This window comes from Mesoplodon mirus (genome assembly GCF_964341445.2).
Source record: "Mesoplodon mirus genome assembly, chromosome: 2".
Lineage (NCBI taxonomy): Eukaryota > Metazoa > Chordata > Mammalia > Artiodactyla > Ziphiidae > Mesoplodon > Mesoplodon mirus.
The window spans coordinates 124,685,897-124,709,537 of record NC_138977.1 but is presented as its reverse complement, the minus strand read 5'-3'; the positions used below and the strand labels follow the sequence as shown (position 1 = coordinate 124,709,537).

Below are 23,641 nucleotides of genomic sequence, written 5' to 3'. Positions count from 1 at the left end.
GTGACCTGGAATGAGCCCTCAACCTAGGAGGTGTAGAGGGTCCTGGGCATAGGGCAGGGCAGGGAGTGTGGAGGGAATGAGCTTATGGTTCCAGCACAGCCATCTGTGGACCCCACGGAAGGAGATGGTCCACCAATATCTCACAGCTCATGCAGCTAAGGAGCAGGGCAGGGGATGGGAAGGGGCCAGGCAGAGAGGGAGAGAGATGCAGGTGGTAAAAAGACATGAGATAAACACACTTAGACCAGAGGAGCTGAGGTCAGAAACGCTGAGGCTCCTACAGATTGGGTGACTGTGGGGTTGCTCAGCAACAAGGCCCATCCATCATCCTTCTGTCCATCTGCCCATCTGTCCATCCATGTGATCATCCATCCACTCACCTACCCACCATCCATCCATCATCCACCCACCTACTCACCCAACCATCCACCCATCCACCGTCCATCCATAAACCAATCTACACATCCATCTATTCATCCGTCCGTCAACCACTCATCCATCCATTTGTCCACCCATCCACTCATCCATTCTCCCACCCACCCACCCATTCACACATCCATCCATCCATCCATCCGACAGATATTTTCCAAGAGTCTGCTCTGAGCCAGGACTGTGCTCGGCATTGGGAATATGGGAAAAATAAGATGGATGAGGTCTGATAAAAGAGACAGATAATAAATAGACCCACAAATTACTAAACAACTCTAAAATCTAATTGCTGCCATGAAGAAAAGGATCTGGGTCAATGAGAAGGAAATTAAGAGAGACCTGATAGGCGAGGGGTTCATGGAAGGCCTCTCTGGGCAGAGATTGTAACGAGACCTGACAGGTGGTGGGAGTGGTCTGGGACCTTGGGACCTCCCAGCACTATCCCCTTACCCTCCATGTAGTGCTTAGTTCTTTTGGGGAACCAGATAGGCTCTGGGAAGCTGAGTCCATCACAGATGCTCAGCGTAGAGCCCATGACCGGTCAGAACGTTACATTCCCAGTCATGGTGGTCAGTTCAAGGGTAGACATGCAACCTAAGTTGGTCTAATCATACTTTTACAGAATTCTGGGTCCTAGATGTCCTCTCATGCCCTGGATGATGTAGTGTGGGTGTGAGGCCTCGACGTTTTGCTACAATGAGGGAAGTTAGCCCAAAGATAAAGTTGACCCTTGGAGGGGACTAGGTGAAGAGAGTCACAGAGAAGCAGCTCTAGAACCTTGATCAAACTATGCCTGAAGCCTATCCTATTTCAGCCATGAGAGTCAGCTGGTTCTCTATTGTCTAAGCCAGACTGAGCTGCTTTTTTCTGTTACTTGTAATACAAAGCATCCTGACCAACAGAAGTCAGCAAGGCAGGGGAGGGAGAGGTAGAGGAAGAGGGCCTAGGCAGATGGGATAGACAGGCAGAGGCCCTGAGGCGCGGATAGGGTCACCCCTGCAGTCCGAGGAGTAGAGACCGCGAGCTACACATGCATGTACACAGTGGGGAGGGAGTGGTACACCGCCACAGGGTTAAATAAAAGTGGGCTCCAAATGCCAAGTGCAGATGGGCCTGTGCCCCGCAGCCAACAGCTCCACTCCACGCCTACTGACCAGACCTCAGTAGGTGGAGCACAGGAACCCACTCCACTGGGCAGGCTCTGGGTCAGCTGGGCTTCCCTCTCTGTGGGGTGAGATGGGGCTGGGGAGGGTGATCAAATGCTCCTGGTCTGGTCCAGGCACCCTCAGCCCTGGAAAAGCCCAGCTCCACTGGCCCACATGATCCACTCTCCCTGCCTGGACACCCTAAGCCCCCTGCGATCAGCCACACTTACTGGTCTGGTCTTGGACACCACGGGGACTGGCTCAGGCACTGGGATGGCGCGGGGCCTGGGGGCCGTCAGGTTGAACTCCTTGGGCTCTGTGACCTTGGCCTTGGTCTTTGGAAGAGGGGGCTGATGGGTCAACGCCCCCTGCAGCTGGTTGATCAGCTCCTGGACCTCCGGCTGCCACCTTGAAGGCAAAGGTGGGAGCGGCAACTTAGGGTGACTTCCTAAGCACGCCAACAAGGGAACAGCCCCTCGGGACCTGAAGGACCTCCAGGAGCTTAGGTCTGCCTGGGGGCGGGTAGCCGCTCTTCACTCACAGGTGCCAGCTCCCCACACCCCAGAGCCACACGCACCAGCACTCCCCTAGCACGGAGGAGGAGACTGAGGCCCAGCAGCATCCTCGTCCTAGGTGGGGGTGGGGGGCGGGAGGATGGGGACAGGGCAGGTCCCCGCTGCAGGAATCCGGGGGCTCTGAGGACCGCCCAGTGGCGGCTGGGACGTGGAGCTAATCTGGTCCCCAGCAGGTGGCACAGGGGGAGGAAGCCAGGAGCAGGGAGCAGGCTGGTGGTTCAAAAGGAAGGTCCCTGGAGCTGTGCCAGCGACAGGGGGAGCTGGGCTTTGGGAGTGGACAGGGCAGGGGGAGAGTCTCAGTCTCGAGGTGGGGGGCCCCTGAGCAGGGGTTTGGGAAGGGCCCTACTGGGCTGCCCCAAAGTCTGGGCTCCCTCTGTGCCTCCACTCCCTGGGTGGGCACAGCCCACCATTGCCCACCTGGCTGGTGTCCCCTCCTGCAGGGCTCCCCTGGGGAGACAGCTTGGTTTGAACTGCTCCTGCCCCAGCCTGAGGACCAAGGTCACCAAGGGGAGGAAGGGCATGTCTGAGGGCCAACAGGGAGTGGGGTCTCGGGAGGGGCAGTGGGGGAAGGGACAGGTCTGTGATGGGGCTGGTCACAGAGCGAGTGGGGAAGGCTGCATATGGGATGGAGGACAGGGACGCAGGGCCCCGCAGGCCCAGGTGACTGGTGGCAGCCCTGCGGACAGGCAGCGAGTCCAGCCTGGCGGAGACAAGGACGTCTCCCTGGTGAAGGGGCAGCTTTGGGGGACACCCCGCTGCCCAGGGCCAGGGCCTCCTCTCCCACACGAGGGGCTCCCACCTTCCTGGGGCCCCGGGCCTCCCACACATAGCTGGCACCTCAGGGGTCTGCTTGTGCCAGAACCCTCTGTCTACCTGTCCCCAGCAAGATAAGGTGGCTCCACCAGCCCCGTCAGAAGGGAAAAAACTGGAGGAGGCAGCTGCACCCTGGCCCTAGCAGGCCTCTCCCCAGAGACCACTGAGCTGGCCCTCTGCCTGGGGGTCCTGGCCTGTACCAGCAAAACCAGCGTGGGCCGGAGCCTGCCATGGGAGAGGCAGGGCAAGGCAGAGGGCAGCTCTGGGGTGCCAGGCCCAGGAGTGGCACCCTGGGGGCAGCTGGGGAAGAGATGTGGGCCAGAGCCCATCGGAGGCTGTTGCTGCCTCAGCTCCCCGCCCCACGTCCGCCCCTGCAACCCCGGACCAGGGCCGGACCAGCAGGGTCCCTGCAGCAAGGTGGCACCGGCACAGCACCCTCCTCAGCCAGTGGGCTCCAGGGCAGAAGGGGCCAGCTCCCGCCCCCCTGATCCAGCTGGTCCTAAAGCCACTGGCCGTCAGGCCCTGCTGGCCATTGGCTGGCTGCCCGAGTGGACGCCCCACCCACCCTGCACCGGGTCGGGGCCCTGCGCTGCCCACCTCATCAGGGGGTCGATCCAGTGCTCCTTCACGTGGGTGGTCTCGTAGATGAGGCTCCACTCATCCTTGATCCATGAGCCCAGGTTCAAGGGGTTGAAGAGGAACCCAAGGAACTGAGGGAAGAGGGAGCCGTGGGGGCCAGGTGCCTCCACAGGGAGAGTCAGGGCCAAGGGGACAGGTGTGGCCATCGCCCCACGAGGGGACCACGGCCCACAGCAGGCAGGGCACCCCATCCCGCTCGCCCCCTCCTGCTGGGCTGGGGGAGCTGCCCCTCACTCGCCGGGGCTCTCGCCTGAGCCAGTGGGTCCCTGCCTGCCGTGGGCCCCCGGGCTCCAACCCCTCGCACCCTCTGTGGACCTGGGCCAACTCCCGGAGGGCTGGAGAAGCCTGTCCTCTCCTCTCTGGTTGAGTGGCTGCTGGGGCAGTAAAGGCCACACGTGGGGCCCAATGGGCTGAGCAGGCGCCCCTGCAGCCATGGTGAACTCGAGCGGCTGAGCCAGTGGGTAGCAGTGGGCAAGGGCAGGGTCTCTGGTCCCCACGGCTGCCTCCCCAGGGGGGCCGCTGCCCCGCAGCCACGTGCTCACCTCCTACCTCCCCTCAGGCCTCCCCGCCCTTCTTCACGGAGCAGCAGCCAGGTGTCCTTCTAGAGCCTTCCACAGCTTCCCACTTGGCAGCCTGGCCCCTGCTCACCCCACCCCACCCCAGGGGCCTCTCCTCAGCTTCCCCGCCCTACCCGGCTCAGTCCCCCCGCCTCTCTCCCACCCACTCTTTCAGCCCTGCTCCCACTTCCTGTCAGAAAGAGGCAGTCAGCCCCCGGTAGCTGTGCCCTGGGGTCTCTGCACTCCCCCTCCCAGCCCACTCCTCCATTCCCAAGCCCCCTCCTCCCACACAGTGCAGCTGGTCTGTTGACCCCCACCTGGGGACATACTTACTGCCTCCCGCCCTGGGGCTAGGGCCCTCCTAAAGGGGGCCTCCTTCTCTCTGGGGGTGCGGTGGAGGCAGCACCCCCAGGGAACGGGCTGGAATGGGGTGGGCTTCCGGGTGGGTTCCCTGGCCGTCCAGAGGATTCCAGCATGTGAGTGTGAGCGTCCTTGGAGGGAGCAGGATTGCCAGCACCCCTCCAGGTGTCGTCCCAGGGCCAGTCCCCCTAGAATGCCCACATACAGTACTGTCTCCCAAGGAGACCACGGCCAAGGCTGCCCAAGCACCAGCTCATCTGACCACAGTGGTGACAGCACCCGGGTGTGGTCTGGGGGGTTCCCTGGGCAGCCGTCCTGTCCCCAACAGCTTGCTCCCTGTCTTTGAACCCAAGGCGGGTGGACCCTAACGGGACTGGCATTGTGGGGATTGGGGCATGAGGTGTGGGCCGAGGAAGAGGGCCCTGATGGGGCGCCACACCACCTCCTGCAGCTCCCAGCTCTTTGGGAGTGTGAATGGGCCGTTTCCATGAATCTTCCCCCAGAAACTCTCCAGGGAGATAAATGCCCAGGAACCTGCACCAGAGGCGCTGCGCTGGCCAAGAGCTGCTCTCCATGGGCTCTGCAGGCTCTGCAGGCTCTGCAGGCTCTGCAGGCCAAGGCGGGGAAGGGCTGGCTCCACCACTGCAAATTGATACGTGGGCCCCTTGCTCAACAGTTATTAAGAATTTCAAAACTCTGACAGCACAGCATGAACCAAGTGCAGGCGCTCCAGCCAGTACGCTGGCCCTGGGCAGTCTCCAAAGATCTCTCAGAAAGTGCTGTCATAAAAATAAAGCCCTTGGGACTTCCCTGGTGGCACAGTGGTTAAGAATCCGCCTGCCAATGCAGGGGACACGGGTTCGAGCCCTGGTCCGGGAAGATCCCACATGCCATGGAGCAGCTAAGCCCGTGCGCCACAACTACTGAGCCTGCACTCTAGAGCCCACGTGCCACGACTATTGAGCCCGAGTGCCACAACTACTGAAGCCCACGCGCCTAGAGCGCGTGCTCCTCAACAAGAGAAGCCACCACAATGAGAAGCCTGCACACAGCAACGAAGAGTAGCTCCTGCTCTGCTCGCAGCAACTAGAGAAAGCCCGCGTGCAGCAAAGATCCAAGGCAGACAAAAATAAATAAATAAATACATACATAAATAAATTTATAAAAAACAAAAAATGAAGCCCTTGCTTAAGATAACTATGCAAATATTTACCCACTGTGAATTGCTTATGTTTATATGTAAATTGGAAAAAGAGTCATTAAAAATAACATGCTGCCTCAGGTTACCTGCTGGGGGAGGGTGCAGATCTCTGGGCCCTGTGGTCCTGGCAAGTGTCACTGCTCCAGGTCTCCCCTTCCCCAGGCGGGGGCAGTGGGAAGGCTTCTACCCCACCCTGCCTGAGCTGCCCCTGCAGAGCTTGCAGCCTCCTTCCAGAGAGGCCCCAAAGCACTCCTGGGGCCTGAGCTCTCCCCGCTCTTCTCCAGGAAGTCCCTGTCCTGGTCTGGTGACTGTGTGTGTGTGTCCGCCCCCCCAACAACCAAGCTAAGTAAGGAGGAGCAAGCCAACAGTTGAAAGCCTGGTCCAAGAACTGGCTCTGCCACTCATGTGCTGTGTGATGTTGGGCAAGTTACCGAACCTCTCTGTGCCTCAGTTTCTTCAACTGTGGGATGAGTGCCCGTAGGAGTGACCTTACCCGGTCATTGTGAGGGTGAAGCAAGAGCTGCTTGCGGAGGAAGCCGGGCCCACAGCAAATGCTTTGTGGGAGTAGCCGGCAGAGGGCAGGACCCTCAGGTTCATTCGTGGTCCTGCTGGCCCCAAGGCCCAGGAGTCCCAGGCTTTCTGCACAGGAAACAGGCAGCCACAGGAGTGGTCCCGGGCAGGACAGGGGGGTGGGCTCCTGCAGGCTCCCTCTCGAAGGGTACCAATCCTCAGACCCGCTCAGAAAGGCTCCCTCGGCCCTGCAAAGCCGTACAGCCCCTCTTGGAGGAAGGAGAGGCTGCCCTGGGCCTGGAGCTTGGTCACAAGTCAGAGGAGCCCGAGAAGGTTCCAGAGGCCCGGACTGAACAGGCAAGGACTCCGTGTCGTGACTAACAGCTAGCGTCCAGCAGCTACCACCCACCAGACCATGAGGAACGGAAACCAAATTCCCCAGGCACAATAAGAGCACGTTCGCAGCAAAGAGAGGGTATGGGTTCGTTTTAAACACAGAACAAACCCAGCAGTTTCTTTCATTAAAGTGAGCCAGAAAGGTAAGAGGTCAGCGCCAGATGGGGCAGACCTTTGACCTTGGGTTTAAGAACAGAACTTGGGGCAGGTGGGGCTCACCTTGCACACCTTGTGGATGGGTTGGGACTTCACGATGCTACAGAAGAGCTGAAAGCCGAGCTCCTCCAGCTGGAAAGTGGCCAGGTAGCAGATCACTAAGGAGAGAGGGTACAAGAGCGGGGAGGAGCACATGGGGGTCCCCGCCCTGGGCCCCTGGCGTTTGACCCTGGGGGAGTCAGCCAGAGGCTAAGGGCCCAACAGGTGCACTGCAGGTGCAGCGAACTGAGCTGAAGGTGCCCGCCTCCAGCAGGGCGCGTGACCAGAGGCAAGCGCGCCACCTGGGCCCACGTGAAAATGATAACCTGATACAACAGTACAAATGACGTCGTCTCATACGGGGGTGGGGGGTGGTGCGCCGTCGCCGTCGAGGGCCTGCGGCCAACAAGGAGACCAGGGCCTGGCCTGCAGGGACCCATGGGCCCCCCACCGTGGCTGGCCACGGGCACCTACCCTCAAAGAGGCTGTAATCGGCCCACAGGCAGAGCCGGCCGTCCCGCACATAGAAGGCGTCTACCACGATAGTCAGCAGCTTCCGGTACTCGAGGCACCCGGACAGAACTTCCATGATGAACGCCTGCTCCTGGGGGCTCAGGGTCTGGAGGAGAAACAGCTCAGGAGGGGGCTGCCGGCCAAGCCAGGGGAGAGGGCAGCCGCCTCCCGATATGGGGGTCCCCAGTGCCCCCCCGGAGCAGTGGGCAGCGCCCCAGCCGCCAGGAACACTGACCCTCGGACCCTGCAGGTCCTCCCCCAGGAATCGGTCCCGCCGGCTCTCCTGGGCGGTGACAGTGCGGTGGGGCAAAGACGGAAATAAACAAGGAAAATGACCCCGAAGGAAAAGTCCTGTGTGACTCTGGTCACGCGAGGCCCCTAGAGGATTCAAATTCCCAGGACAGAAAGTAGAAGGGGGGGCGCCGGGGGGAGGGGGAGAGAGTGGGGAGCTGTTGTTTAATGTGGACAGAGTTTCAGCTTGTGAAGGTGAGAAGGTTCTGGAGACGCACGGTGGTGATGGTCACCCGTGAATGTACTTAATGCCATTGAATTGCACACTTAAGAACAGTCAAGATGGTAAATTTTATGTCATGTGTATTTTACCACAATAAAAAAAAAAACAAGCAAGGAAAATCTCTGGGGGAGGCAATCAGTGTTTGCGGAGACTGACTTTTTTCCACTTACTCTTTGGAATATTGTGGGGTTTGTGACCTGTGTGTGTCACGTGTTACCTATTCAAAAAACCAGTTAAGTTTTTGACAATAAGAAAAAAAGAACGTCTAATGTTGCCAATGCAGCAACGAGAAGGGCTGGTGGGATGGTGCTGGTGAGTCTTTCCGGAAAGCAATCTGGAAATATGTTTTAAGAGCCTTGTATTTTCCATACACTTTAATCCAGTAACCACACTTCTGGGAATCGAAGGAAACCAGACAAAAAGCAGAAAATATCCATGTACAAGCAGCTCAGGGCAACGGTACATGCAGTGGTTGAAACTATTAACAGCCTAAATGTCAACACAGGGAATCAGATACGATCTCTCCATGTTGTGGGTGAGTAGGACGCAGCCATTACAATGATGTTTCTGGAAAACTTATAGTAAGATGACAAAATACTTAATACCGTGTAAAACTGAAAATGTAGACCAGGATCCCAACAGATGTAAAACACATCAAAATAAACTCTCGCTAGCAGTACCATTCCCCTCCTCCCCCCAAATTTTTTGGGACAACCTATTAGATAAATTTTGGCATTCCCTTGCTTTATTTTGAATTTTTTATTATCAATGAAATTTTCATACATTTACTGGACATTTATTTGTATTTCTCTTCTGTGAATTATCAATTTATATCCTTGGCTAACCTTTTTTATTTGGATACTTTTTTTTTTTTTTTTTTTGTGGTACGCGGGCCTCTCACTGCTGTGGCCTCTCCCGTTGCGGAGCACAGGCTCCGGACGCGCAGGCTCAGCGGCCATGGCTCACGGGCTCAGCTGCTCCGCAGTATGTGGGATCTTCCCGGACCGGGGCACGAACCCGTGTCCCCTGCATCAGCAGGCAGACTCTCAACCACTGCGCCACCAGGGAAGCCCTGGATAATATTTTTAGGAGCTCTTTGCATATTGAGGGAATTAACATGGTCATTAGTGTGATAGTTATTTGTCATAAGCTTGTAATTTTCCTTTTAACTTTGCATAAAACATTTTTTAGCATGTAGAGCGTAGAGGTTTTTACTTTGTTTTCTTTCTTTTGGGCTGCGCCATGTGGCATGTGGGATTTTAGTTCCCCAACCAGGGGTCAAACCTGTGCCCTCTGTATTGGGAGCACAGAGTCTTAACCACTGGACCACCAGGGAAGTCCCGTTTTTACTTTGTTTTGAGGTCAAATCTACCTTTTCCTCTGTGATTTCTTCCCTTGTCTTTACGCTAAGAAAACAACAGAGTAATGAGATCACCTGAGGGGTCTTGGACGAGCCCAGGACCTCAGGGAGCTCCGGACCCCACGCGTGTGAGCTGGGTGGCTGGATGCCGGTGGGCAGACGGCATCATTCTCACTCCCTCCCGGTCTCCACACCTCAGGGGCTGAAGGTCTGAGAGCCGCCTTCTCCAGCCGCTTCTGGGGGGGGTTCTGGGCACAGCTGGGTTCTGCTGGTGAGACGTACTTGCAGGAGAGATGGGAGGCGAGCGGGGTGACTTTCCCCTCCTCCCTTGGCAGGGGCCGGGCCCCGACATTGACTCAGCCGCCCTTCCAGTGCCCCGAGTGGCTTCTGGGCTCCTGCGGAGACCCCATCTGATCCAGGGTAATGACGTCCTCCTATGACCTGACCTCCGACCTCTGACCTCCGCTCCTGGGCTCCTCTCTCTCTTCTCCATTATCTGTACTTGTCCCCTGGGTGAACTCACCGGCTGTCAAGGCTGACACGTGCTGATTTCAAATGTGCGCCAGCCCGGCCGGCTCTCCCTGGACTTCGGCCGGCTCTCCCTGGACTTCGGGAAGTGCTCTCTGCTCCTGTTCCACCTCCCTGCTTGGGTGTCTGACCCCATGGGCTTTGCTCAGACCTGCCCTCCCCCGCCTTCCAGGCTCTGTAAACACAATGCCTTGCTCCACCGTTCAGACCAAGCCCTTGATACCCACCCCACCATCCCATGCATCAGCTCCGGCTATGGGGTCCCAGCTGCTCTCCCACTTCTCCTCCTCAGTGTATTTTCAACCCGCCAGCCACAAAGCAATTCTTTGTAAAATGAAAGTCAGACTGTGTCTGTCCTTCCTGAGAACCCTCCAGAAAGTGTCCTTAAAAGGGCCAGCAAGGCCCAGCTCCCTCTGAGTCCCCCCACCCCCCCACCTCCGCCCCATCCTGGCTCCACTCCAGCCACACTGGCTGCCCTCTTTTTCTCCAACACGCGGGATGTCTCCTCAGGGCCTCCGCACTGGCTGTTCCCTCTGCCTGCAGTGCTCTTCCCTGCACACTTGCTCCCCAACTCCCATCAGGTCTTTGCTCAGATGTCACCTGACCTGGGAGGCATCCCTAACCAACCCTCAGGGTCAGACACAGCCTGGCTCCCTCAGCTGGCAGCGCACACCAGGTTTATTGCCCCTCCCCTGCTGGAATGTCATCTGGGCGCTCTAAGGGAGGGAGTGGAGCACCCTGCCTCCGTGGGAGGCCGTGGGGAGCCCGTGATGTCCCAGTGCAGGTCGGGCACAGAGTGGAGGCTCCTCCCCACGGAGCACAACTAGGAGGGGGAGGTGGGGGGCTCTTGCCTCGGGGTCAGCTCTGGTCTCAGCAACCAGGATCCTGCCTCATTTTCCCTCTCAGGCTCCTCTAACCCCTGGGCTGTGCCCACACCAGAGGGCACGAGCCCCAGCTGGGCCCCAGTCCCCGCTTTTAACTTACTGCACTGGTCAAAGGAAGCCAGGGGGGCACGGAACAGGCAGCTCGGAAAGCAGTGCGTCAGCAGGGCTGGCACGGAGGATGCCCTGAGTCAGCGCTGCCCGTGCTGAGGCTGCATGACATTGTGGGATGCCTGCCTACAGCCTCCCCGGCCTCCCAGGCTCAGACAACAGCAGCTCCACTTCTCGTTCACTTGAACGTCTGTGTTTGGGGGTGTGAATGTGTATTTTTAATAAGGCCAGAGCCTTGAGCCTGCGGCTACAGGATGCCACCTGCCCACGGTGAGGGGGTCAGGCAGGTCTGCATTGGCCCAGGGGTCTGGGAAGGTGAGGAGCCAGGCAGGACCTGACACTCTGGCCCACAGGCCAGGTCTTCTCCACCGGGAAGGTCAGGCCAGCAGGTCACAGAGAGGAGACTGAGGCCCAGAGGTGACACGCAGGTCAGAAGGCACTGAGCCCTAGACCAGGTCCTCCTGGCCAGGCTAGCACAGAAGGCAGGGTGAGGCCTGGACCCCACTGAGAAGGCCCCAGTACGGAGCCGGCCCCGAATCCTGGGCCAGCCTTAGTCACTGAGGCCAGAGGGCTACCACCCAAGGGCATCTGAGTTCCTGATACACTCTTGGGCCTTGGTCAAGTTCAGCGCTCCTGAGTCTGGGGACCAGGGCAGGTTCCAGGGAGAGCGGCAAGTGCTCCGACAAGGGTCTCATGGGCAGTCCTGGGGAGGGGCTGGGCTGTGGGCAGGGAAAGCAGAGTCCCACAGCCTGCCGGCTCTTCACAACCTGTAGTGCCTCCTACAAGAGATCCTCAGAGTTTACAGGCCCAGCTTGTCTGCTGGAGCCACAGGGAAAGGACAGAGCTAGATCAGGGGCCGGGGCCAGGACGCCGCTTTTACTGCAACCCAGGGTTTGAAATTCATATCACCAATACACAGGGCCTCCTGCTAATCAGTGATGCAAAGACCGAAGTCAGAAAAGTAGGCAGAGGAAATTGAGGCTGCCGGATGCCCACACAAGCCCCTCTCCCTTTCTTCCTGCCTAACAGGAGAAAGCTGTCTTGTTGGGAGAGGCAGTGTGCCCAGCTAAAACTTTTCCAGGACCCTAGCTGATGTGGCACATGGTTCCAGTCAATGAGATCTGATGGCAAATTGCTAGGTGTGGCCTCCAAGAAAGCTCCTTGAAAGTTAGGGAGATTCAGCTGGTGCCTGCCTTATACTGTTTGCCTTTCTCCTCTTCTCTCTGGGATATGGATGCAATGCTGGAGTAGGGCAGCCATTTTGTGACTACAAGGCAAAGGGTACATTCTAAGGATGGATAAGCAGACAGGAAGGAGAATGAGTTCCTAATGGCACCACAGAGCTGCTGAACCCATCCTGGACTGCCTATGTGCAGACTGCTTCTTATGTGAGCAAAGATACCTCTAATTTCTTTAAGCCACTGCTTTCCTGGTGTTGTTATAGCCAAACACTGTTTCCTAACAGACACAGGTCCAAGCGATAGTTCAGAAAAAGAAATACTCATGAAAATATAACAGGAGAGGGACTACCCTCGTGGCGCAGTGGTTAAGAATCGCCTGCCAATGCAGGTGACACGGGTTTGAGCCCTGGTCCGGGAAGATCCCACATGCCGCGGAGCAGCTAAGCCCATGCGCCACAACTACTGAGCCTGTGCTCTAGAGCCCGCAAGTCACAACTACTGAAGCCCGCGAACCACAGCTACTGAAGCCCACGCGCCTAGAGCCCGTGCTCCGCAACAAGAGAAGCCACTGCAATGAGAAGCCCGTGCACCGCAACAAAGAGTAGCCCCCGCTTGCCCCAACTAGAGAAAACTTGCACGCAGCAATGAAGACCCAACGCAGCCAAAAATAAATAAATAAATAAAATAAATAAATAAACTGTAATAAAAGTATGGGTTTTGTCTTTAAAATATATATATATATATATATATATAAAAAACAGGAAAAATGCTGATTATAACTACACCAACTGCCTTTTGCCACCTATTTGGTTGGCAAAGATAACATTTGCTAGCACGCTACATAAGCAAGCTATAGGGGAACAAGCACTCCCCACTTGCCAGGTAGAGTGTCAATGTGGAGGTCTCTGTGGAGGGTCAACTGGAAAGATCTTTTGAAATCATGAGGGCCAATACTCTCGCACGTGTGTTTTCTGGGACTTGACCCTGGGCACATCTGGCCAGGTGCAGCGGGACAAGTGGGCCAGTCAGTCCCACGGCGATTTGTAACAGTAAAGGTCTGGAAACAGCCATGATCCCGTCCATGGGGGACAGCTGCGATGGCTCTGGCACAGCCAGACAGAAGGATGCTTATGGCTTCACGATAAGAACGTGGAACAGTCCCCAGGATATCTCGTTAAGTGAAAAAAGCAAAGGCAGGACTGTGTTACAATGCACTACCGTTTTGAAAAAGATTTTTAAAATACATATATAATTATATATAACTTTTAAACGTAAAATTTAGAGTTTAAACAAAATTTTTCCAGATCTATTATCTATGCAAGACAGGCCTGGACCATCTCTGGAAGGAACCACAGGTCACTGGTCTCCTGGGAGGGCCAGTGTGGGAGTGAGACCCCTGCTGGATATCATTTTGAACCTTTTGGGTTTTGGATCTTTGATGTCAATGTATCAAGTATTTTAAAAAATTATTAAAATAAAAAATATTTCCTGAGCCCAGGTTTTCTCTGACACTATGGACTAGAAAGTGAAACAAGGCTTTCTGGGACTTGGCCACTGCCACCCCGCCACGCTGCCACCCTGGGCCTTCCTGCAGGGACCTGGGCTGGTGTTGCCAGGCTCCACCCACTCCTGCTTTTCCCCCAACCTCTTGCACAAGCCCATTCCGGTTTCCCCGCCCACCCTCCCCCCCACCCCTTTCCCGCGGGCTGGCAAACCGGCATTTCCCCCCCACTGCCTCACCCCCAGACTGTCTGACTGACCAGCTGCCGGGCACCTCTCCTGCCAGCCCAGGGCTGAGCCTTTCGTTCCCCTGCTCAGAGCTCACCTGCCCTCTTGCCCACTGTTTGCTGAGTGGCTGGATCTCCTTCTCCCCCCCTCCTCCCACCCCCAGGGAATCTCTCTCAAAGCCAGACCCTTCTGCGAGGGCTACTCAGACCTCATGGGCTTTCTGGGTACCCCAAGCTGCCTGCTGTGCCTATCACACCCCACCACTGTCCTGCAGGCCCAGGCAGTTCTCTGGACATTCCTACACCCAACCTGGTGGTCCTGGTGCCCGAGCAGTGGTGCTGGGTAGCCCGGAGGAGTGACGCCCACCAGGCTCCATCCCCCTTATAGGTGGTGCACGAATGAAATGACACTTGTTCCAAAGAGATATTAACCAGTGGGGGTGGGCAAAGCCTGGGACAGGAGAGGCAGGGTGGGAAGCACCTCCTCTTTCCTGTTCCCCACTGAGGGCCGGGCACTGGCTGGCAGCAGTGCCTTGTCGCTGGTGCCACCCCCTCCTGCACTCCATCCTTTCTCCAGCTCCAGGCCCCCAGCTGGGTCTTCAGTGCTGTTCCCAGACGTCAGGCCACTTCTGTTTCTACAACCACTCCGCAGACTGGCATCTGGAGAGGCTGCTCTCCACGCCTTAGCCCCCCTCGTGCACGGTGCTTCTGAGGGAGAAATTTCTCTCAATCGTAAATGGATCCCTTTCTGATCTTAGACCAAATCTTCTCCCACTGACATATGTTCTCTGTGCAGAAATGCCAGCGGGACCATGCCCGAGGGAACCCCCGTCAGAGGGCTGGGAGGCTGCTGTGTGTGTGTGTGTGTGTGTGTGTGTGTGTGTGTGTCACGGGAGGGGTTCCCAGGCTTCAGTCTAGAGAGGGAGAGTCACCATACCCTGCCCCCAATCTGCAAATCCTTGGACTTTTCCCTATCTTGAGATTATTAATTATATCTGCAAAGATGGTATCTCAAAATAAAGTCACATTCATAGGTAACCGGGGTGAGGACGTCAACATTTCTTTTTGGGGGACCCAGCTGAATCCACAGCCCTGCCCTTCCCCGGACTCTCTGCCAGTGGGTCTATGTGCTGTGTAATTCTCTGCCAGGTGGCAGTCTTGAGCCCTGGCCTAACAAGAGCAGTGTACTGCACCAATTTTCTGACAGCTGGAAGTAAAGGTACGTTGTCCAAACTGTGTCAGTTTCCAGTGTACCATTCCACTTGGACTTAGGATGGCTTTCTGAAAGGATGTAAAAGACAGGTGCATCTGTAAAAGAAGCTGCTTCTCTGTCCGTCCAGCATAGGCACATCTCAAAGACGCAGACGGCCCAGATGGAAGACTCAGGGCGCCGCTGGGTTGGGGGCCAAGCTGGTGTGGTGCCTCCCTCCCCACGGCCTTGCACATGTCTGTCATCATGCCATGGCTCACCGGTGACAACTAGGACTCATTTACTATTAATAATCCATCGGATGTGGGGAAAAAATCCCCAAACTACTTTTTTTTTTTTTTTTTTTGGCTGTGCCGCGCAGCTTGTGGGATCTTAGTTCCCTGGCCAGGAATCAAACCTGTGCCCCCTGCAGTGGAAGCTCAGAGTCCTAACCACTGGACCACCAGGGAATTCCCATCCCAAACTATTTGTTGTAACAAACCCACTTTCAGTAATTATTCTGGAGAAATAAGGACCAAAATTTTTTGCTGAGTGGTAAGGGATGCCCTGCAGGGCCTGGGGGGCCAGGGTTGGGGACAGAGAGCAGGACACCGAGGAGTGTCGTTGGAAATGGAGGGTGAGAAATGTGGGTGACACAGGGAATTGGAGTAGAGAGGTCTTTTTTTTAGGATGAGGGAATGCATAGCAGCTGTGGGTGATGGGAAAGACGCACTGAGGGGAGGGAGGCTGGACAGACAGAAGGAGTAGCCAAAGGGGCCGGGCCTGCAGGTGGGGCTGTGCTGAGCTGTGCAAGGCCAGCTCAGACTGGGAAAGAGAAGGATTGTGGATGGGCCTGGTCTTGGCTGTTTTCATCATTCCCCCAAAATGCTTAGGGTCTCGGGGGAGAGTTTGAGGAGGTGCAGCCCACGCCCCAGTCCGTGCTGACTGCCAGGCTCCAGCTGGCAGAGACATCCTTTGCTGAATGACACAGGGGAGCAGGGATTGGGGCAGCACTCCCAAGCTTTCTCTTGTGAGAGAGGCTTTGGTTTCCAGACTCCCCAGCTCTGCGTGCACTGCTGGGGCCCTACCCCTCATCCTCCCAACCAGGTTTTCCAGCTGCTCCACCACAAGGTGGCTGACGGAGAAAGGGAAGGTGGGTCTGTCTTCGGAACAGCAGAGACCACACCCCTGCAGGTGTATGGGGGTGGGGCCTGGCCACAGTCACATCCCAGGGCCAGCAAAGCAGCTCACAGGCCTTGTTAAGCACAGTAAGGGAAGGCTGCAGCTGGTGATTCACTGGGAACATCCCATAAGACCCCATTTGCTCCTCCTTCCAGGGGACGCAGGCGAGGGGGATGGGGGCAGCAGGCCGAGTGGTAATCCCCGAGCGCTTCCCTGGGTGGACTAGTCTCCTCTGGATGCCCCTTCCAACGGAGTCCATGGCCCGGAGTCCTGAAGGAGGCACCCCTGCAACGTGTACCCCTGCTCCTGGCACCTGTCCTTGATGGACGGACAGATGCGGGGTCAAGTCACAGGGAGGCCTCCGAGGTGCTAGAGCGAGGACAGACCTGGGCCCAGAGACTTCAGCCCAGGGTCTCTCTGCATATGCTTGAAGTGGGGTGGGCTGTGGTAGGACAGGGACCCTCGGGGCATGGGAACAAGAGCCGAGTAGCTCTTCCAGGTGTGGCCCCTCTGCCCCACGCACATCCCTGCCCTGGGGGACGAAGATGTCCCCCAGTGGAGGGTGCTGAGCCAAGGTGCCTGCGAGGCTGACTCCCGTCCACCTTCAGCTGAGGATGGGACGACCCCACAGATGCAACCCGAGTTATGGCACCCATGTTCCCTTGTCACGAGAGTAGTCTGATGCACATTCTGGGAGCTAGGAATGCCTCCTGAAGCAAAGAGGGGGTCCCATCCCTGAAGGGCACCCGAGATTCAGAGTGAGAGCTGATGTAAGCCTTTGGCTAGCTGGGAATCTCGCCTTGGGCCTCTCCTCGTGAAGGAAGGAAAGCGGCTGTCAGGAATGAGACTAAAAAACTCCTGACAGGGCTTCCCGGGTGGTGCAGTGATTAAGAATCCTCCTGCCAATGCAGGGGACACAAGTTCGTTCCCTGATCCAGGAAGATCCCACACGCTGCGGAGCAACTAAGCCCGTGCGCCACAACTACTAAGCCTGCGCTCTAGAGCCCGCGAGCCACGACTACTGAAGCCTGCGTGCCTAGAGCCTGTGCTCCGCAACAAGAGAAGCCACACAATGAGAAGCCCACACACTGCAACAAAGAGTAGCCCCCGCTCGCCGCAACTAGAGAAAGCCCGCGCGCAGCAGCGAAAACCCAACGCAGCCAAAAATAAATGAGTAAAATAACTTAAAAAAAAAAAAACAACAAAACAGCTCCTGACAGGTATCACTGCTATGGCCTCCCTGTGAGCCCTGAGCCACCACTCAGACCCTACCTGCAGGGAGGTGGCCGCAGCCTCCAGGAACTGCTCGGGACTGTCCTTCTCAGGTTTAAATTGGTCCAGTAGCTTAATCACAGTTTCAATGCATTTTCCATAGTATGCCATCTTCCCAGGTGGGACCCTAAAAACAAACCGTGACAGGTCATGCCCTCCATGCACCCTGGGCTGTCAGCTCGGCAGGTGGTGAAGGATGTTCACCAAACTGACAGGAGATCCACCAGGGAGCCTGGGACCTCATGGGGCAAGGAGTGTTGGAGGGAAGTGGGGACCCCAGCAGGGGTAACCCCAGGCCCACTTCCTGGACTGTGTCCCTGCAGGCCTTGGGGAGCCCGCCCACAGGCTCCCACTCACCCATAGCCCCGGCAACCCTCTCTGCCCTGCCCCTGGAGGCTCCCTGGCTGCCCCACGTACCCCCAAGCCCTCCAGCTGTGCACGGGTGGGGATGACCCCTGGGAGAGGCCAGGCCAGAGAGTGGAGGCACCTTGTGAGTCAGCCTGAGCGGCCCTCAGCCCAACTTGGGTTTGGTGGTAGATGACTCAGCAGGTCCTGCTCGGAGGGAGAGGGGGACCTAAACACAAAAGTGTGGGGCAAGAAGAATCCTCGGGTCACCACGTTCAATACCCCCATTTTAAAGATGAGGTAACCAGCACCCAGAGGGGATGCAGAGCCAGTCAATGGCCAGGCCTGAGCGTTCCAGAAACAGACAAACTCCAGGAGACTGGCTTGCTCAGAGCCCTTCTTTGGCAGACCCTGGAGAAGCCGCTTGGGGTAGGAATGGGACCCCAAGAAGTGGTTCTAACAGGTGACCCCCAAATTGTCCTCAGAGCAGGGTGGCCAAGCCCCCCAGGAGCTCCTCTCTCATCCCCACCTCGTTCCACGCTGATTGAGCAGCTTCCCTGGGTCACCATGCCACTGGCTTCTTGGGCCCCAGCTATTGGCAAAGCCAGGCTGCTAGCGCCCTGGGGACAGCAGGGGCACCTCTTCTCCACCCAACAAGCTGGAATGGCTCTGGATGGCAGCACCCAGACTGAGGCACTCCAGGATGGCGACTGAGTGAAAAAACAAAAGCCACATACACTGACACTGGGGGTCACCAATGAGATGGCCAATCCCTGACAATCACGGTCCACTGGGTAAGTCCCCCCCACCATCACTTGAAAGAGAATGAAGGCCAAATGCCACCAGACACTGCAAAGAGCCTCTGACACCAAACATGGAAACAGAAACCAGCAAAAAAGGAAGTAGGAGAAAGCAGACAACATACACAGCAGGAAAAACCTGGAAACAAACAACTATACCACCTCTGAGAGATGGAGAAAAACACGGTATCCAAGAAACATCTGCAGGAAAAGAAAGAGTTCTTGGAAATTAAAATATGACAGCAGAACTGAAGATATAAATAGAAGAGGCAGAAGATAAAGCTGAGGAAATCTCCCAGAGAGCAGAAAAAGATGAAGATGTAGGAAGTAGGAGAAAAGCACCAAGAAAATCGGGGAACCACTCCAAAAGATCTGAATTCCAATTAACAGGAGTTCCAGAAAAATGGGAGAGACATAATGCAAGGGAATATCCCAGAATTGATGGACAGGGTTCCTGAGCGCCCTGAAGCAGGTCGTGTAGGAAGGGACAGGAGGGGTGCAGGGTAGCCTCGGGTTCCCCGGTGGTAACTCTGGGCACCAGTGTTCAGGGAACTCATCTCCAACCAGGAAGAATGATGGCTCTGTGGATGGGGGGGGGCCTGCACCCGGCCCGGGGAGGGAGCCCAGAAAGGGGCAGGCTTGGGACTGGGAAGCCAGAGATTTTCCAGGAAGGTGACAGCAGGTGGCAGGCCAAGGGCCCCAGAGCACGGAGGACAGCCTTCCTGACATCTGGGTATGCCAAGAAGTGGAAGAGTTTGAGACTTCGGGAAAGTCTCCTTGAAAGGGAGGAGCATACACTTCTTCTCTTTTCCATCCTGCTGCCTGGACTCCGGAGGTGATGGGAGGAACTTAGGCAGCAATTCTGGACCATGAGGAAACATGCAAAGATTGCAGAAGAGCAAGCTAGAGGAGCCCAGATCCCTGATGACTTTTGGGGGTGTCATATCTCCCAAGATTGCCTCCCCATGGACCTATTTTATGGACACACCAGTTATCTTGTTTGGGTCACTATGATGTTGAAATTTTTCGTTGCATAAAGCTGAATCTAATCCTAACTATACACCCATTTCCCTGAGGTCAGCCTTCATCCTGAGCACAGTTTCAAACTGGGAAGCATAGGAAGGGAGGCTCTGAGCAGCAACAGTCCCAGACTTGGAGTAGGCCAACGGCACACCCACAGAGTGTCTACCCAAGTTCTCGGACTGGAAACAGTGGCTGGGGGAAGAGTAGGATTTATGGGGGATGACTGGGAGTGCAGGTGGACACGTTTTATTTGGGGGAATTTGGTAGACATCCAACTGGCAAAGAACAAGGAAAGGGGTCTAGAGTCCCAGGGCAAGGTTCAGGCTGGAGATGCAGGTTTGGGAAAGTCAGGAGAAAATAGTTGTTTATTGAACCATGTGACCGCAGGAAATCATCCAGGGAGAGGGTGGATAGAGGGGCTTCCAAGGACCGAGTCCCGGGGCTCTAGTGTCAGGATGTTGAGGAGCAAGGAGATGCCAGCCAAGGAGACTGAGGAGGAGCAGCCACAGGAGGAGAGGCAGAGAGTGAGGTGTGTTCCAGCCAAGTAAGGACACTGTGTCCAGGAGGGGAGTACTCAGCTGGGACACTTGTTCCTGGAAGAGGCGGGGTTGAGCTCTCATAGTTGGATTTAGCAACATGGAGGTCAAGTATGACTTAGATAAAGAGCCTGGGAGGAGGGGCTGGGTGAAAATCTGATTGGAGCAGTATCAAGAGAGAAAAGGTGGAAATGAATTGGAGATAAGACGCAACTCCGGAGGGGTTTTGCTCTTTAGGGGAGCAGTGACTGGGTGGTAGCTGGAGGGGAGTGGGGAGGATCAATCAGGTACTCAAAAACGAACACGGAGCACTGCCAGCACTCAGGGAAATCTCAGAAATCTCTGCCTGTGCCTAGACTCACACTGACTCTAATGGCATAGAGGGGCCAGGGAGTCCAGCCCATCTGCGCACCTGGACGCTGGGCCAGTGATAACATGAGCAGCAGAGCATAAATTCTCTATCAAGAGAGAGTTACCTCCCTCTTGTGCACCCTAAATCTGCACGTACCCGAAGTGGTGCTGGGTGGGGGCAGGGGAAAGCGCGAGGCGGTTGGGGGAGAGTCTCCTCCTCCAGCCAGAGCGCAGCAGCCTCTCTGTGCCTGATCCTTCAGGTACCAGAGGAAGTTTCAAGTGAGACCACACACTTGTTTTTAGCTTTCTGCTTAGCACTTAGATTCTCAGATTTTGTTGATTGTTTTTATGGATCCAAATTAGGGCATGGCTAGGGGAAGTAGTGAATACGGGAGAATATCTTTTTAAAAAGCATCGTTTATTGTGGCGATTAAAAAAAAAAAAAAGCACCGTTAACTTTAGTCAAGGAGCTGGGAAGAAGACCAAAAAGGTGGTGAGCGAAAGCAAGAAGATGGGAAACAAGAAAGACGAGAACTGGCCCGCAGATCTAGGGAAGTTACACGTGGGTGGTGCTGGTGCTGAGGGGACGCGCCTCGCCCCTTTCGGGTCTCGCCTGCTTCCCTTCCCCCCGTACCTGTCAGTGGGCTCCGCGGGCGCTCCGGAACCTCCCTTCTCGCCACCGCCCGCCGCACGGCAATTGCAGGGCTGGCAGGCGCGAGGGGACTGGGGAATAGCAGTGGATCTCCCCTTCCACTTCTGCTCTTCCGGAACCCCGGCAACCCTCAGGGCAGGGGCGGTGCTGGGGCGCAGTTTGGGCGTTGTCACCTAGCAACCTCTGTACGCTCCGGAGCCGTCCGCGGGAAGACTACAACCCCCAGAATGCACAGCGCCCGCAGCCCAGAAAGGTGGCCGCATCCAGGGCCCCTCCTTCCCCGCAATGCCCGTCGGGACTTGTAGTTCTCGGCCCCTCCGGGCGCTCCGGGTCGCCTGCGGGGGAGCGCGCCTCGGGCGGGGCGCGGCGCGGCGCGGCGCGGCGACCGGATTGGGCAGCTTCGGTGGCTTGCGGCTGGCCTGGGGCTCGCGGCGCGTCGGCGCATGTGTGGCTCGGGCGGCGGTGGCCGGCCAAGGCACCTGGTGTCAGTGAGCCCAGAGGAGCCGGCGCCCCCGTGTCTGGTCAGTCCGCGCGTCCGCCTGCCCACCGCGGTCTGCGGGTCAGTACCGCGCGCAGCTCTCCGAGCATCTCCCGGCGGCGCACCTGCTCCGCGCACCTGACGCCGCCCGCCCGGCGCCCCGGGTCCGCGCGGGACCCCGGCCCGGCGCTGCCCCGCGTCCGCCCGCCCCGCGCCGCAGCCGGGCCCAGGAGCAGCGCTGCGGAGGTGAGGGCCGCCGGGGCCGGGCCGGGCCGGCGCGGCGATGATGAACAGGTTCCGAAAGTGGCTGTACAAACCCAAGGTGAGCGGACCCGTCCCTCGCTGCCGAGGCAGACCCCCTTTTCCGGCCGGGACCGGCCTCTCCGTGGTGCCGCCGACACCCTATCCTCCACTCTGCGACTTGCTTACACCGTCGCCCTCCCCCTTCCACGGGTTCCCCCCCCCCAGGGCCCGGTCCCAAACCGCCCCTCCTGCTCTTACCCTCGGGCCGGGGTGCACTCCCTCCCCACGCCTGCCCGCTGCCAGATGGGCCCCTCTCCCTTCTCATTGCGGTCCTGCGTGGTGCCCTGCTCACACCTCGTGGTCACCCGAGCAGACCCCCTCCTACTTCTCCTGGGTCCCGGAAAAACCTTTCCATCCTCCCTCCCTACACCAGGGATGACTCTCCCATTCCTCTTCTGCCCCCCCCCCATTATCCTGGACCCGGAATGTACCTCCTAACCTCCCTCCGCAATCCGGAACAGACCCTCTCCCCACTTACCCCAGGTTCTGGAGGGGGCCCCCATGTCCCTCTCCCGGGTCCCGGACGGACCCCTTCTTCCTTGTGTGCAGAGCGGGTCCCCATCCCACTGTCCCGGCCCTGCCTTCCCGAACCAGGACCGATCCGCGCCTCGGCCCAGTTCGCGTCCCCATCCTTGTCCCGTGCCCATCTTTCTCCCGTGCCCACCCGCGTGCTGTCAAATGCAGGGCAGTCCCCTGCCCGGCGGCGGCGGGGTGAGCGCGCCCGGGGCCGCAGGCTCAGCGGGGTCGGAGGTGCGGTCCTCCCGGCGCTGCGCCCCTCCCCGGCCGTGGGGTCGGGGTCTGGGCAGCGCGCCCTGCTCCTCGGCAGCTGCGCCAGTCGCACTGCGGGCGCTGCGTCCCTGCCGCCCGCCCAGGGCTTGTGTCCGCTGCGGCCAGAGCTAGTCCAAGTCTGGGTGCGGCGGTGCCCAGGAGCCGGGCGCAGAGTCCTGGGAGCATCCTAGGCGTCCGGGGGTCGGACCCTGGGGGCTGGCACCTTGGTAGGGCTGGGGCGCTAGGGTCTTGGCTGGGGGGGGGAGTCTTGGCCTGGGTGGGGCCAGTGGTCACGTCTAGGCGCCTCGGACATCCACAGTGTGCCTGAGCGACCCAAGGAACACTGCCCCCGCCCCGCCCCCCGCCCAGGGCTGATCACTTCTCTGGGTCTGGCTTTTCTGCTCCCCCCTCCCACCGTGGGTGATCTCCCAGGGTGGGCTGGGGGTGGGGGGAGGTGTTTCTGAAATCTGTGCTCTCCTGCAGCGGGTCCGTTGGAGGATGGGCACCCGAGGTCCTGGGGCGAGTTCAGGGACGGGAAGGGCTCGTACTTCATCGCCTTTGGGGTCGGAGAGTTCTCCCAGTGTTGGGTCGAGGGCTTAGGGTGACTGGGACCACCCCTTGCTCGGCCTTGGCCTGGCCCAGAGGGGATACTGGTTCTTTCTTGCTTGGTGCAGCTGCGCAGCCCTGCTCCCCCTGCGCACCTCCCTGTCTTTGTAGCAGCTGCTTATTAGTGGTGTTTTGGTGTGACCCTGGTGCTTCCCGGAGCTGCCTGTGGTTTGGGGCCTCCCTGCCCTTGGCAGCCTCCTGCCCAGCCCTCTCCTTGCTGCAGTCCCCCTGAGGCGGCTCTGATCCTACCTGCTGGTGCTGGGTAGGGTGCCAGGGGAGGGCGGCAGCCTGTGCACGCAATGTGTGTACAAGGAGCGGCTTTTTGTTTGTGTGACTTCTGTCACCAGTTAAGGAAAGGCCAAGGGGACTTGTCAGAAGGCCGTTGTGAGGGCTAGCAGCAGCAGCAGTTTTTCAGTGATCAACGGCAAGGGCCAGCAGAGAAGTGTATCATAGTAACGTTCTGGTGTCTCTGAAAACACATTTGCCGAGCGTCCTAGGGCT

At 57.7% G+C, this 23,641-nt stretch overlaps 2 protein-coding genes across 3 annotated transcripts in view; one reads left to right on the top strand and one right to left on the bottom strand.

Moving 5' to 3' along the window:
• The window catches only part of CFAP99 (cilia and flagella associated protein 99), a 43,133-nt gene extending 22,040 nt beyond the window's left edge, over positions 1–21,093 (bottom strand). The window contains exons 1-6 of the mRNA XM_082609707.1: positions 20,968–21,093; positions 17,279–17,405; positions 7,295–7,439; positions 6,845–6,939; positions 3,560–3,672; positions 1,805–1,982 (exon numbers count right to left, since the gene is read on the bottom strand). Of these exons, the coding sequence (XP_082465833.1) occupies positions 1,805–1,982; positions 3,560–3,672; positions 6,845–6,939; positions 7,295–7,439; positions 17,279–17,389 (642 nt within the window). The 5' untranslated portion in view covers positions 17,390–17,405; positions 20,968–21,093. The remainder of the gene's footprint in view (positions 1–1,804; positions 1,983–3,559; positions 3,673–6,844; positions 6,940–7,294; positions 7,440–17,278; positions 17,406–20,967) is intronic.
• A 653-nt stretch (positions 21,094–21,746) lies between these two features.
• Positions 21,747–23,641, top strand: part of ZFYVE28 (zinc finger FYVE-type containing 28) — a gene marked incomplete at both ends in the record, with an annotated part of 113,486 nt that continues 111,591 nt past the window's right edge. For both annotated transcript variants that reach the window (XM_082610478.1, XM_082610477.1), the window contains one exon: positions 21,747–21,785. In XM_082610478.1, coding sequence (XP_082466604.1) covers positions 21,747–21,785 — 39 coding nt within the window. The remainder of the gene's footprint in view (positions 21,786–23,641) is intronic.